The sequence below is a fragment of the Pleurodeles waltl genome, chromosome 8, assembly GCF_031143425.1.
Source record: "Pleurodeles waltl isolate 20211129_DDA chromosome 8, aPleWal1.hap1.20221129, whole genome shotgun sequence".
Classification (NCBI taxonomy): Eukaryota; Metazoa; Chordata; class Amphibia; order Caudata; family Salamandridae; genus Pleurodeles; species Pleurodeles waltl.
The window spans coordinates 208,907,246-208,922,762 of record NC_090447.1 but is presented as its reverse complement, the minus strand read 5'-3'; the positions used below and the strand labels follow the sequence as shown (position 1 = coordinate 208,922,762).

Sequence of the window (15,517 nt, the reverse complement as noted above, 5' to 3'; positions counted from 1 at the left end):
ATGGCTGCAGGGCTGGCCACAGGTCAGGTCCTGCGGCCGGCCATGTGTGGCTGCGCTTGTATTAACAGATAGTAATGAAAATTACTATCCATTAAAAAAAAAGAAATTCACTGAAAAAGCCAAAGGTTACAAGAACATTATAGTTAGGAAATAGAATTTTAAGAAGCATAGAAATTCACTTAAAAAAAAAAAACTAAGGTTACAGGGATATTATAATTATAATTATAATCACATTTTAAACATAAAAAAACACAGAAATGAATCTGCTATAGTTAGAGTTATCTCAAGTAACTATAACTCGCACCCTAAGGTAACTATAACTTGCGCCCTCACCATGCACTGCTAAGTAACCCACAAATTATGGCACCCATGACACCTTTAATAACATCATTGATAATATCAATGTAATATTACAGTAAAAGTTTTGACGAAAAAACTGTGCATGGCGGGTGTGCGAGGTATAGTTACCTTAGGGCACAAGTTATATATACTTGAGATAACTCTAACAGGTGTATTTCGATGATCTTGTATGTTTAAAATGTGAGCCTAACTATAGCATCCTTGTAACCTTTGGTTTTCTAAGTATGTGTGTGTGTGTATATATATATATATATATATATATATATATATATATATATATATATATATACATATACATATACTGTATATATATTCAACATAACAAACACTGCCTTAAAAGAAATGGTATGCTTAAACATCAAACTCGACAAATACTATACAATTTCAATTTTTTTGACATTTTATGTTTAACCATAATTTTTCTTAATGCAAGTTTTGTAAAATATATATATATATATATATATATATATATATATATAAATATTTAGATATTAAAAAATCTTAACCAACTTTGTTTGAAATGATATTCTTACCATAGCCAGTTATGGTATGGTTAAGATTGAAATCATAATACACCTCCAATGCATTGTCCATTATCTTACTTTCTAAATTCGGTTGCTTGAATGTTTGTGTGCAGTGGTTCCTGCACACCTGACATCAAAAGTCAATTTAGACTTCAAAATGTTGCTCATGTTTTCAGAGCAGAAACTAGTGGGCAGTTGGACCTTTCAACAAAGGATGGAGAGGTTTGTCAGCTGTGTCTTAAAACATTATACCTACTGACTTTTCCAAGTTACCAAGTAAAACTGAATCTAAAAATGTTATCACTCAATCAATCAGTCAGTGATTGTATTTATAGAGCGCACAGCTGCTAACATGAATACTAGGGCTAGAACAGAAGTATTAATCCCGGTCAAAAAGCGAAGTCTTCAGTTGTGATCTACACAGGCTTTTTATAGGCGACGTAGTGCTAAAGGGAGCTTGTTCCAGGCCTTGGCAGCTAACATAGTAAAGGAAAGACCACCTCTGGTTGTCACAAGAAACCGGGGATATTATAGCCTTAGAACCCGCCGTAGCGGGCTCTACCGGCTATTAGAACATTGGAATGCTGGGGGCTCTATTGAAAACAATGGAGTGCTGCGGGCTTTTACAGGCCGGTAAAAGCCCGCAGCGCCAACATTCCAATGTTCGCTTTGTTCACAGCAACAGCTGTGAACAAAGCCTCACGGAGCCCGAGGGGATTTGAATCCCCTCGGGCTCCGTGAACATTTTTTTTTTAATAGAACATTCTGCCCTGTGTGGCAGAATGTTCTAATAGCCTTAGAACCCGCCGTAGCGGGCTCTACCGGCTATTAAAGTCCCTCTCCCTTGTTAAATGCCCTCGCCTTCGGCTCGGGCATCTAACGCGGGGAGCGGGCCTTTAATAGCCGGTAGAGCCCGCTACGGCGGGTTCTAAGGCTATGTTAAAGGCCCGCTCCCCGCGTTAAATGCCCGAGCCAAAGGCGAGGGCATTTAACAAGGGAGAGGGACTTTAATAGCCGGTAGAGCCCGCTACGGCGGGTTCTAAGGCTATTAGAACATTCTGCCACTCAGGGCAGAATGTTCTATTAAAAAAAAAAAATGTTCACGGAGCCCGAGGGGATTAAAATCCCCTCGGGCTCCGTGAGGCTTTGTTCACAGCTGTTGCTGTGAACAAAGCGAACATTGGAATGTTGGCGCTGCGGGCTTTTACCGGCCAGTAAAAGCCTGCAGCACTCCATTGTTTTCAATGGAGCCCCCAGCATTCCAATGTTCTAATATAAAAAAGAGCATGTTCTGAATGCAAAGTGCAGACCGGCAGATATCTGGGAGCCAACTGCACAATGCCAGCACTCTTCTAGTAATAGTTGTGACCTGTGAAGTGGTGTGACTTGCACTTGTAAATGATGCTGGCAAACTTTTCATGACCTTTTTGTGACACTTGCAAAAATCAGTATTAGCCTTGATAATCATTTGTGAAAAGACTACATATTTATAATGTGAATTTTAAATAGCTCTTCATACCACATTTCTACTGTAAGAAATATAAAAAGTAGCAGTTACCAAATTTTACAGTACTCATTTTGTCAGACTCAGGAAGATATCAGTTACAGCGTTAATTCACTGGCTGCTCTCTCTTTTACCTCTGTTGGGGTAGTAAAAAATAGCATTAATCAGGGTCCCTCAGTTCCCTGAGCACGGTGGGACTGCCCCTTCTGCACCAATGGCAACTATCCCCCTGCTCTTGTCAATCATATTAAAATGTTTTATCATGATGAATAAATCAGACACTTGCAGTTAAAACTTTGTAATTCATACAAAAATCTATTTTTTTCTGATCTAGTGGCGTTTCTTGTTACATATGAATGTACTAACCTGCTGTTTTCATCGTATTTTAGTCCCACTTCAAAAGAACTCTGGCCATAAACGCCATTGCTTGACCAACTTTAATGTGGAGAAAACATGCACAAGGATAGCCCAAATCTTACAGTTTTGTAATGTACACTGCCATAGAATATGATTTTTAATACGGTGCCATAGCATATGATTTTGTGATTTTTAAACTGTCCAAGGCATCATCGATCATGTTTCAGAGCTGCTCGAGAACCTCAAATATCATGTGTCTATGTTATTTTACACCATGATAGCTTATATAACCCTGCTAACACTTTCTGTACTTCCAGTATTCTGCCAAGCTGAACTGTGGTAAAGACTGAATGAGCACAGATTACAATCTGAGGAGGCAGTGTCTGATTACATTGTCACCGTGGAATAACGCCATAACTCATCTTTGACACACTTTCATTTAGCAAGGAGGGATACGCAATTGGCTAAGCTAGGAAGGTAATTGATTATGGCAACAGAGGTCAAATTGTTTCTTCTGCTAGAAAGCAATTTGTTATAGGACTGTTGTTTGAAGGAGGCTAAACATTTTAACTAAGTTAGAACAACACACAGTCCTTAAGATTGTCACATAAAAAGTAATTCGGCGTGCACAGCAGAAAAACTGAGAAAAATGATAGTGAGACTATACTTCATTTACTTTGCAGGTTTCATATGTGCATTTCAACTTTTTGGCCATCCTGCTATTGCTATATAATTTCAGAATGACACCCTGAAGATTACAGATGGTTGGCATTGCCTTGAACTAAGGCAAACTCCTAGTATGGTGGGACAAGCAGCAAACAACCAGAGGACTCAGCAAGGAGGACATGCTTGGAAAATGAAATACGAAGACCCACATACACAGCAGTGTTTCTGCATGTATGTGCAAAAACCTCTGACCACTGACACCCTGTGAAAATCTATTTACTCCTGCTGAAAGGTACATTCTCACAAAAAAAGCATGCAGTGTGTGGTGCGCCTTGGTGGTGGCTGTAGATGGACTCCACCTTACAATATTCACCCCTCAACATGTACACTAAACATATAAAGAGGCAAAAGGCCATCACTCATAATGGATGACACTTTAAACACCAAAATGCCTGTCCTGTGGGTTTTATGTCGTACAACACAAGCTTTTTACACGCATTCCATTACTCTGCAGTCTTTACAACAAATGCGTCTTTACCACGCATTCCTTTACCATGCATATCATTACAATGACATGTCTTAGGGGAAAGTGCTACATTTTGGAGCGGCATAATTTATTATTACAGCTCCAGTCTGCACAACATTGGAAAAAGTGTTCGACTTTAAATTCCAATGCTGCTTTCCCTAAGGCATGTCGTTGTAACAACATGCGTGTTAAAGGAATGCATGGTAAAGATGCATTCCATGTAACAGCCGTGCTGTAACTGCAGCGTGTGGTTCAGCCATCGTGGTAGAGGCTGCGTCCCGTCCTGTGGGATGATTCAAAGTGCAAATAACAGTTCCAAAAATCTAGTGGCTGAAGGAGCTTTACCCACTGCCCCTCTCTATGTGATCGATTCACAAAGGCATTTATGATTATTGGAAAAGGTACTAAAGTAATACTTTGTTGCATACTCTTACATGCCTTCGTAAGGCAGTTCTTTAGTAGTAAAAGTACAAAAAAGGCACAGCCCTTTCTATTTGTAATAATTTATTTGAAAATTCTGTGAGTATTGCAGCTCATTTACAGTTTTAGATTCTTTGAGGCCAATTCACAAAGGCATTTAAGAGTACATAAAAGAATACTATAAGAGTGCTACTTTAAGTACACCTAAATGCTTTTGAGAATAGGCACTGAGGGCCATATTCACAAGAAAGTGGCGCATCGCTAGTGATTCACTACTTTTCTTGTGTCCCCATTACGTCTCCTAACCCCACCATGGTAGCTCTGTATTTACAATATGGCGCACCATGGTGCATGTTAGGGGGAATAGCGTCATTTCTATGACACTATACTGGAATAGCATAAAAGAATTACGCTAATCCAGTATAGTGTTAAAAGGCCCTTTGAAATCAATAGGAGCTTAAAGCAGGCGTTAAAAATTACGCTAGAAATGGTGCAATGGAATCTTGTAGATTCCATTGCACCATTTTTAGTGACCCTCTAACAAGGGAACGCCCGCCCCCCTTTGCATACATCATGCATATATTATGCATGATGTGGCGCAAAGTGTTTACAAGATGGCGTAAACCTAGTTTGCACCACCTTGTAAACACGGCGCTATGGTAGTGGCCAGTTAGCATCACATTTGTGGCAAAATGTTGCCACAAATGTGGTGCGAAGGGGCGGAAGGCCTTGTAAATCTGGCCCTATATACGCTGTCCTATGGGGTGATTCAAAATGGGAATGACGCTTCTAAAAAACAATGACTAAAGGAGGGGTGACTCAAACGTCCTCTCTATTATTTTTTGTCTAAAAAATGGCAGGTACTCCAGAACTGAAAATTGATGTATTTGGCAAAGAACATTTATTCTAATTTTCCTGGATTTGCAGAGACATGAACGACATTATGAATGTAGGAAAAGACTAATTAACAGAAGGCAAACAGGATCCTGTCACATTCAACAGTGTTTACTGTTTCCGGCTTCGAAATGAAGAAGTGGCAAGAAAAGGGTTTCTTTGTGAATTCCATTTAACAGCAGTCCCCTTCTGGGGTGCAGAGTCACTGTTGGAAAGATCCCACAGCACTCCGGGGTTGGTCCTCTTTTCGTGCTCGTTGAAACAGAAGGCCTGCAAAAGAATCCCACCCCACTGCAGCCTGAAGGAAGCCACAAACACAAGAACGCTCCCAGAAGCATAGTGATGATGCAAGAGTCGCATGGCAACAACGTGTCAGCCCCCGTTACTTGAAATGTTAGAGGATAGAGGCTCCAAACGCAGCTGTACTCGACATCCTGCTCGAGGGGATAATCAGAGCAAAAAGTGCCAAGTTGTGGCTTTTCGCTCCCAGCTGACTCTCAGCGGCCTTGACCTTCAACTCCGGTTTGCCTGACATCCTGCACCTGAAAGGTCACAGGATGTGTTACTGCTTCTGAAAATAAGATATTGTTTATTCTACCGTCCAGGGTGGCACAGTTGCACTGAGATCAGCAAAAGTACAGAAAACCCCCAAACCACAGCATCAGCTAAAGCAACGTTTCTTGTTGTGTCTGGGACGCTTCCTAAGCCTTTTTGGCTGAACATTTCGCTTTGATTTCAGATCACCCCACTTTTGCTTCATAATCATTTTCCCAGCTGCCGTGGAGGAAGCACTTGGCTTCCAGTTACACCAGGCAGAAATGGGAATTAGAGAAAAGGAAACGTAGACACCTTTAAGAGTGAGTTAAATTATTCTAAATCAAGTTGTTTTGTTGACATTGTACCTTTTCAGCCCACAGGATCAGTTACAAATTGGCCTCGCTCCATAAACCCAGTTATTTTTAAACACACGTGTGCAGCAGGTGGAACGCTTTCTGTCTAACAGTTTAATAAAAAGATTCACGAGCTGGCAAAGAATTTTCTGTAAAAAAAAAAAATGGAATAGCATTAGTGAGCGATCTTCGTGCAGGTCGCGTTTATATTTTGAGAGGGCAGGCCCAACCCCCTCTGTCCCATGTCTCACCCACCCCAGGGATTTTGTGCTTAGCACTTCCCTTTGCTCTCGAAAGGTATGTGCTAATGTTGGATCCAGAATCCTGCGGTTTTAGGAACAGATGTTTGGAATGCATTTTAGAAAAACACATTAAGGGAACTTTTACTTTTTTTCTGCTTGTTTGTAAAGGTGTCACAAATGCAAATTGCCAATTTGCATGCTTAACATCTGCAAACCAGTCTTCTGTGCTCTGTCAGTGTACAAGCAATGATATGCTTAGATGGCCCTTTTAAGAACACACCAGAAATAACACGGAAAGAAAAGCAACTTACATATGGAGTCTGAAAGAAAAATGAATAGGAGGGAATATAATGTGCTTCTAATTGTTATTTATAGATCAGAGCCTGACCATAAATCATAATTACCCTCCCTTTTGCTAACTGACACAATAACGAAACCGTTCCTTCATTACTTGGAAAAAACAATACATTTTTAATGAGAATGATGAGAATGTTGCATAATTTAGTTAAGAGAAGCCTGAAGGCCCCTAAAGTTCAACTGTCTTTTAATTGCCTGAATCTTTGCAATCTCTCTGCAATGATTAGAAGAAAACAATACCAATATTTCAAAGAGAATAGAAATATCAAATACTGTAAATATTATGAAGAAGTTAATCCTTGTATTAGAAAAATGCAGCATATCATGCCATGCCAAGTGAATACAATCTGTTTCTAAAAAAAAAAAAATCCTAAACTGAAGGAAAACCTGCATGTTGCTGATTCTATGGGTAACTGCTCCCTACAAGATCACCCCTGCCCTTAAGGAGTGAATGAGTGTGAGATACTGGGTTACTGGTTGACGGCGCTACTTGGGCAATTCTTGTCAGGGTGAGGCACAAGCAAACATCAAATTAACCTGTGCTCAACCCTCTGGTAGCTTGGCGCAGAGCAATCAGGCTTAACTTACAGGCAATGTGTAAAGTATTTATGGAGCACTTCAAATAGTAGTAAAGTGAAAACACAACAAAAGAAAGGTTCCACACCAATTTAGGCAAAAAGAGCAGAATTCAATAAATAAATCAAGATGAAAATTACAAAAATAGAATCAGTAGAACAGGAAATATCAATTTAAAAATATGTAAGTAAATAGCACCAAAAAGCCCAGAGCACCACTCACATAAATCTGGTTGTGTGAAACCAGGAAACAGTAACAAGTTCAGGCTGACCACGATGGATGTGGATTGGATACAGGGTCCCGGTAAGTCCTGCTGAAAAGTTACCTTCCCGGTCCAGTGCAAATAGTCAAGTTTTTGGTGAAAGTGGGCTTAAGGAGCAGGGAAGCACCGTGGACAGTCACTGTTGTAGTGCGAAGTGCAGGCTAGGCATTGCAGGAAGTCATCGCTGTAGCACAAAGATCCTCTTGTTCATTGCAGACAGCTGAACCAGGGCTTCATGATGATGCTCCCTGTGAGTGGTCGACGCTGTAGCGTGAAGAGTCAACTTTGCGTTGGCAGACTAGTGCTAACAGGCTTCTTGGCCATCACAAAGAGTCCTCCAATTCAGCTGCACTGAGGCTACACTAAGGGTCTAGGACCTGATAGGCACCACATGGGAGTCAGAGGCTTACTCCAGGTGGATCTGGGTTCTGGTTCAGGAGGTTGGGAGCCTGTTATGTCCCTGTGGCTCGGAACAGGAGGCCAGCAGACTAGCACTTGGAGTCACTCATGGAGCCCTGAGTTTAAGTGCAGGTTCCATCCCTCTGTATCCAGTAGCAGATGAGCAGGGCAGCTTTCCAGAAAGGCAGCAGTCCAGCAAGGTAGCAGCAGCAGGGTAGCGGTCTAGCAGAGTGGCACTTCTTTCAGGTCCAGATGTGTACTGATGAGTTGGTGTCTGATGTCAAATATGTATATCAGGTGCCTCCTTTGAAGTGGGAGAAGCTTCTAAAGGTTCCCCTTTGAAGTGCACAGGATTCCTGGCTTATTAGTAGTGCACACAATACAATAGAATTAACCTTCTCTAAAGAGAACATTTTTGAAGTGTTGAATTTTTCCTTATTTTGTCTCTTTAAGGTAGTTAAGAAGCACAACACAATTATAAGGGGCATGAACATATTTTACAAACACGGTCAAGTTTAAAAGATGAGTGCAGAAGAGAGACAACAATTTATCAAATAATAAAAAAGGCTTATGTAGACTAGGACCATCAAGATACAAATAGAAAAGTATTACAATCAAGAGAAACACAGTTCTGTGTTGGAGGTATAAAAGTACATGTTCAGTGGTAACTGGCTGGTTAAGATGCATGGAGTAGAGACCCACAAGGCTTCATGCTTGCCGCTAGCTAAGTAAGCTGACAGCATGATCTCAGATACTGGCTTTTGTGCCCAGTGCATGGCTGTGAATGGAGGCAATCTGAGCAGGAAGCTCTATCCACAGGTATGGTCTGCATGTAGGTGGAGTGGAAAGGACTAAACAGAAGTATCACTCAAACTAAGGGCCTCATTAAGACCACCAGCCTCAAGGTGAGAGTCAAGACCGCCGCTGTTGTGGCCATCCGACCGCCACATTAAGACCCCGATGGGTTGACGGCGGGACGAGGTCATAATTCGCTAGGGTAGCACTACATGCAGTGCTGCCCTGCAGATTACTACTTTGTTCTCTGCCTGCCTTTTCATAGCGGTTGAACCGCCATGAAAAGGCTGGTGGAGAACAGGTGCAAGGGGCCAAAGGGGGGCCCCTGCACTGCCCATGCACTTGGCATGGGCAGTAAAGGGGTCCCCCTGCCCAGCACCATCGCAATGCAGTGAACATTGTGAGGGTGCTGGTGCACCCTGCAGGTGACAGCTTTGACGCCAGCTCGATTTCGAGCCGGAGACAATGCTGCCAGCTGTTTCCCCCTAGGCTGACAGGCAGAAACCTAGGTTTTGGCCCGTCAACCTAGTGGGAAACACCAAATAGGTCTGGAGGGGTGGTTGCCACTATGGTGGCAGCCACCCTATCAGGAGTTTGGCGGACAGGCTATCCAGTCCACCAAGCTCTTAATTACAACTTTGGAGGAATGTGTTAATCTGTCCCAAATGTGACGGATATCCTGCCCACCGTATTACGAGTTCCATAGGATATAATGGACTCGTAATACGGCGGGTGGTATATTCGTCACATTTGGGACGAATTAACACCCTCCTCCAAAGTTGTAATCAGGGCCTAAGTGTGCCAACTGTCTGTGTCTGGCCATGGAGGAGGCTGCCTTCCCTCCTTCAGAGGCTGAATCTAACAAAGGGGTTTAGAACATAGTCAGGACAGAGCAGCGACTGTAATTCAGCCTCTACTTGATCCCTGCTGCAGCATTCTAGCACAATGTTGAGTTGTAAATATCATCCTGCTAAGGTATCAATTACCATGATAAGGTGATGGTAAGTATACATGGGTATGTATACTTTTTGAGGGACTTAGACAAAAAGGCGTTTTAGAGTATGTTAAGTAATATTCCTGTTGTACTATACGTCTTTGTGGATAGGCCCCCAAAGCATCTAAAATTGAAATAGAATAGAATAACATTGGATTATTCATATACAGTTAGCACAAATAGAAATTATTGTGTCCTTTCTACTCTAATACATGTACATAAAAGAGTACTTCTGTGGCACTACTTCCCATACTCATAAATGCTTATGTGAATCTGACCACTAGTCATAACTCCACACTAATTTGTGTTGAGTGGCCTTGGGGAAAAAGGCCACTTGGCATTGTTTGCAATATGAGGTGAATCTGGGAATCATGAGATTGACTGCTATTTAATAGGTCATATCAAGTTCCATTATGACATTGAGTGGCATATAGGGATACCTTAGAACAAGGTGGCATCAACTGACAAATGTTACGGATACCTGGGGACATGACAGCAACAACTAGATTATAAGTATTTTCTCAAAAATAAAACATCATAATTTGAGTGCAAAATTAGCATTTTCATAAATGAAAAGCTGATTGTTAGGGACATGATTAGTGTATTGTATGAATATAGCAAGCATACATATTAGAGGTATGTTCTAATTAGAGAACAAATATTGCTAATATAGAATGGTCAGAATTAGGAATTTGCGGTATTTGGGGGTCACAGTGCAATTTTAGAAATTGAAAAAATGGGCAACCGATACTACTGCTAGAGACAATGGTCCTGATTACGACCTTGGCGGATGGGATACTCTTTCACAAATGTGGCAGATATCCTTTCCGCCGTATTGCAAGTTCCATTATATCCTATAGAATGTTGAAAACGGTGGGTGGGATGTCCGTCACGTTTGTGACGGAGCATCCCACCCACCAAGGTCGTAATCAGGCCCCAATAACTTGCTGTGCAGTGGAAATGACATGCTGATATTTTTAGATAAAGTGAGCTTCTTTTACAAAACAGCTCAAATTAATAATTAAGTGACATTGCTGACTACTTTAGGGACCCTTATTTTGGCAACAATCTGTATTTGCAGTTGTACGGTATACGTATAATGACATATGCACACACACACGAATATTAATTGAAAACTGCTGCTCTAATTCTGATCAACTGCTGCTCCAAGTCTGAGCCTGTAGTCATAGTTTAATCTAGCCCTGTTATGATAGGAACATTTCTCTATCCCTAGGAATCTCTATGCTATCCACTGAAAGACACTGTATGACTCAGAAAGTGAGATTTGTATAGTTTTTCAATTAATCATCTTTCTCCATGCCTTTTTTCTTATGGCCTATGATACCCACATTCATTTTATCATCTGTTTTACTAGGTTACTTAACATTTCCATATAGTTCCTATGCCAGTCTTTATTTTATGCCTTTTGTTTTTTATATCTCCCTTGGTGGCAAAACCCCACTCTGTTTATGAAACTATAGTTCCATTAGCAGCAATCCTGTACAAAACCACTCTTTCTGGCTTATTAGGTCTGGCCAGTGTGTGGCCATGCAGCATGTATGCCATGTAAGATGGTTGCACATTTTAGCATTTAGACCAATACTGCATCTTTATCCTTAGTTGTTCTTAGATACAGCTGAGAAACACTTTTGGATTCCAGTATTTATGCAGGCTTTCCCTCATCTTAAGTTTGTAAGTGCATTGCATCATGAAAAGTATAGTTTGAGCATCGTTCTAGCTCTGGCCTCGCACACCTTCCTAGCACATGCTATTGAATCCCAAAGCTTTTAAGAGAAGTGTGGGGAACCAATCACTAAGAAATATGGGATTATGCTAATGAATGTAAATTATATCGAAACACTTGCAAAAGTCTCTTGATCTGATTTGATGGATGACTTTGAGGTATCAGCTATTGTGGAACCCCGTTTGAGTCCTCAGCCAGAGTAGCAGAGGCTATTAGAGTGGGTATTGATATTCTTATGTCACTGCCTTTTCACTTTCATACTGGTGGTGCAGCACTGCTTTCTAAAGAGAGTACTAAAACATGCCCGATGTCTTTACTATGCTCCACTGTCTTAAGAGATTGTGGCTTTGTGAAGTAACCTTTCAATTACAGGTACTATTGATATCAGTTATTAATTATCAATCGAAAATGATGCTTTCTGTATTAGAGTACATCAGGGTGGTAATCAAGGGTGGTGTTTTGTATTCCGTTTTGTAGGTTCCTTGGCTTATTGGCAGCTGTTGAATACAGAAACAATCTTGTTTGGATGTTTGTGTAAATTCTGTTCAGCATTAGACCATCTATCTTTCTACTGATGCATACTATTTTCATGCTTTCGCTAGGTCGTTCCTTAGGGCTCAGAATTGCCATTAATCCTGTTTAATGTTTATGTCCAACCTTTGGATTTCATTGTCCAGTACTTTGGATTACATTTTTATAGGCACGCTGATGGCCGTTTACGATTAAGAGGTGCCCTTGGGGAGCAGTTCGAATGGCTATTGATTGAAGCCCGGGCTGGACTGGCCAGTTTGTGCCACACATATTTCATTGTGTTGGTTGCCTGATATATTTCAGGGTCTCTTCAAGCTGTTTTAAGTCAGCTTTCATGTTATTCACATCCACACCTGAGCTCCTATCCTTAGTATCATTCCTCTCCTGTTGTTGCTACATGATGACGTGATGACTTACGTCAGCTTCGGAGAAACCCCAGGACGTGTAATTTAAATGTAATTTAAATACAAACCAGAATGAATCTCTGAATGTTAGTTTCACATGAGCAGATTTTGAATGCTTTTCTCAAATTTGTCAAAATTAATCCTATAAATGTACACTTAAAATATAATCAATGCATATCTTTGCACATAGTTTACCTGTCGAATGAGGACTAGGCTGACAATCTATACAACTCTAACAATTGCCAAAGCACAAGACTAATCCATGATGTCTGAGAAAGAGTTTATCAAAAATACCAGATACGTTGCCAAGAACAGGAGGTGCGGTTCGCTTAAGATGGTTAGGATGGGATGAAACTCTCCTAATGTTCTCAGACACTGAGTGGTTTGAAAAGTTGGGGTAACAACAGAGATTAGTTTCCACTAAACCAATAGATTTATTGGTAAACAATTTGTACCTATCTAATATTACTTATTTTGTTCCACGGTATTGCGGTTTCCTGAACAAATTAAGTATTCTTAATAGGTTTGGTGTTCTATTATTTTTGCCAAGCAAGATTTCTGAAAATAGATGTACATAGTTTAGGAATGTGCATTTTGGGGTAAATAACATCGAAACGAATATTAATTGAGATATCTGTCAGTCCTACTAGATAGATTCGTGATTCTCTTAATTACACATGCAGTACTAATGTGTAATTTAGTCCACTTTTGAACTTGCACTAAGCATGTAGCTATGAAGGACTAAAAAGTCTTTGCATCAAAAAGATTCAGGATAACCAACTTGCACCACTCTTGTTTTGTAATGTAAATTTCAAGGAAGCAAGCATAGATTTTACACTAGAACTTCAATGCAAGGTTTCTGCACTGTCATTTTTCAGACAGAAGCAGTCAATCTCATATCAGATGATGTTACAGGAGATCTTCCCCACCTGCACTAATATAATTATTTACCCTTATTCGGTAACCTGTAGTCAGGGCAACTGGAATTATGGGATTCGTGAGCTGTGACGTTTTCTGCAGGAGTATAGACTTGCCATATTTGCTGCATATACATCATATTCTGCCTAATCTGCGCAGTTTAACAAAAACAAAAAGAAATGTTTCTTGCCCAAACGGATAAAAAGATACTTAAATCACTGTGACGTGTTACGACGCAATGGAAGGCCCTTTGCAAAGGAAGGGCATCGCCTCTCTGTTGTTTATTGCAGGATCTAATGTTGATCTAGCACTAATGAGGAGAAACCTTTGCCCAGACACTATTAATATGTGTAAAAACGACGGAATTACGGAGTATACTATCTCCAAATGTCCTACATTACGCCGCATAATTTGGTCCTACCCTGGCACAGAAGTCCCGTGGCCCTGCCCATAGTGCATATGAAAGTAGGAATCTCTGAGCGTTTATCTGCAACCATGGGGCCTGGCTTTAATTGAGCAGTGTTTCTGTTACTAGTGCAGCTGTTACAAGTGTTTCATTTGGCAAAGGAACAGAAAAGTTGGAGCATACCGATTTCGTGAGCGACTGTGAAAGCAGCATGGAGGCCGTCGTCTTCAATTACTGCACAGCTGCGTTCCGGTGAGCATATGGTTCCAATGTCTGCCATCCCCAGGGTATCACACGAATTATGCCCACATAAGTCCTGTGGAAGTAGGAGGCCAAAACGAAATGATTAAAATCAAATCCTGCACCACTAGGGAGCAACAAAATTATGTCGCCTGCAGTCAGCAGAGAAGGGTCTTGGATAGCTTAGACTGAGAATGCGCATGTGGCATTAGACCTGCTTAGGCCCTCACGTAGAGCGGGACCAGGTGGTGTACCACATCCTGCTAAATGTGTGGGCTGTGGTTATCCAGGCATTTAGCAGGACATTTATATTGAGAGTGAAGTGGTATTGTCACACCAAAAACGTGGTAGTACCATTCTCTATGTAGGATGAATGTGCCCATTGGCATCAGGGCAAACACTAGTACTATGTTTGCAGCATCAATGTGTACTTACCTTAGTGTGACAAGCATGCATCAGGGATGTAACCAAGCAAGTCACTGGCTTTCATGAATATCAGGTCTAGTTAGGTGAGTTTTATTATGTGGCACACTTTTCAGGATCCAGTGGCCCAGGGCACTGAGGATATGATTAATAGCTACCACTAACAGACGTACTGCACCTGCACTGCTCTCTGTATGTAGGTCCATAGAGCAGGAATACCTGCACCAACACACACACAGTATTATACACCAGCAGTTGCTGCTAGGTGAATGCGAACACACAACGAGGACCTCCTAGAAGACACCGATTGGCTTGAAGGGCATTCTGTATTAAATACAATATAACTAAAAGGTATTATCCAAATCAATTACATTATGGGCATGTCATACTAGTATTACAGACCCACAATTATATTACATGATTCTCGCATCGCCGAAGAGTTAATGTCGAGAGAAAGAGTCATTGTACTATAAAACCAAACACAACCAGTTGAATTGATATATTTCTGCTGCAACCATTTAATCAGTAACCTCTGGTGATTTGTGATAAGCACATAATGGTGTCTTAGCCTTACATGGCATATGTATTTGTTTTAATGGCTAGCACTGTAACAGGAGGAACATGTTTGTTAAGATTTGTAGTGACCATGGGGCATAAACATAGGCAAAGTCTATGGAAGGCATTTTATAATAGCACTGCTAAGGGGACTTAACAGTTTGGCTAACAAATCTCATTTAAACAAAAACACATAAATACATTGTAAGTGATAGTAAGTAAACACCACCGGCCCCATTTAGTGAGCTGCTTTCCTTTTCTATTCTAGCCCTGCCCATGTAGGGTGTCTGTGGTCTACAGCTTCACCCTGACTGTCCCAACTTCCTGTGGCACTTTGTAAGCCGAAGGTGTGTTCAAATAAGGTTTCTTTGCTGCCCCACACTTTTACAGAGATCACATTTCTCCACCAACTTCACCCTTCCATAATATACACGCTACACACAAATCATTCAAAAGAACAGCTCTCATGATTCCAACACAACAGAGAAATGTTGTATAGCCTGGTTTCTCTGTGCTCCTCAGATCCTTTC

The 15,517-nt window shown here is 41.0% G+C and overlaps 1 protein-coding gene across 1 annotated transcript in view; it reads right to left on the bottom strand.

Annotated features, from left to right (window-relative positions):
- The window catches only part of ADAMTS5 (ADAM metallopeptidase with thrombospondin type 1 motif 5), a 96,108-nt gene that overhangs the window by 57,669 nt on the left and 22,922 nt on the right, over positions 1-15,517 (bottom strand). The window contains exon 2 of the mRNA XM_069204079.1: positions 13,953-14,085. Coding sequence (XP_069060180.1) covers positions 13,953-14,085 — 133 coding nt within the window. The remainder of the gene's footprint in view (positions 1-13,952; positions 14,086-15,517) is intronic.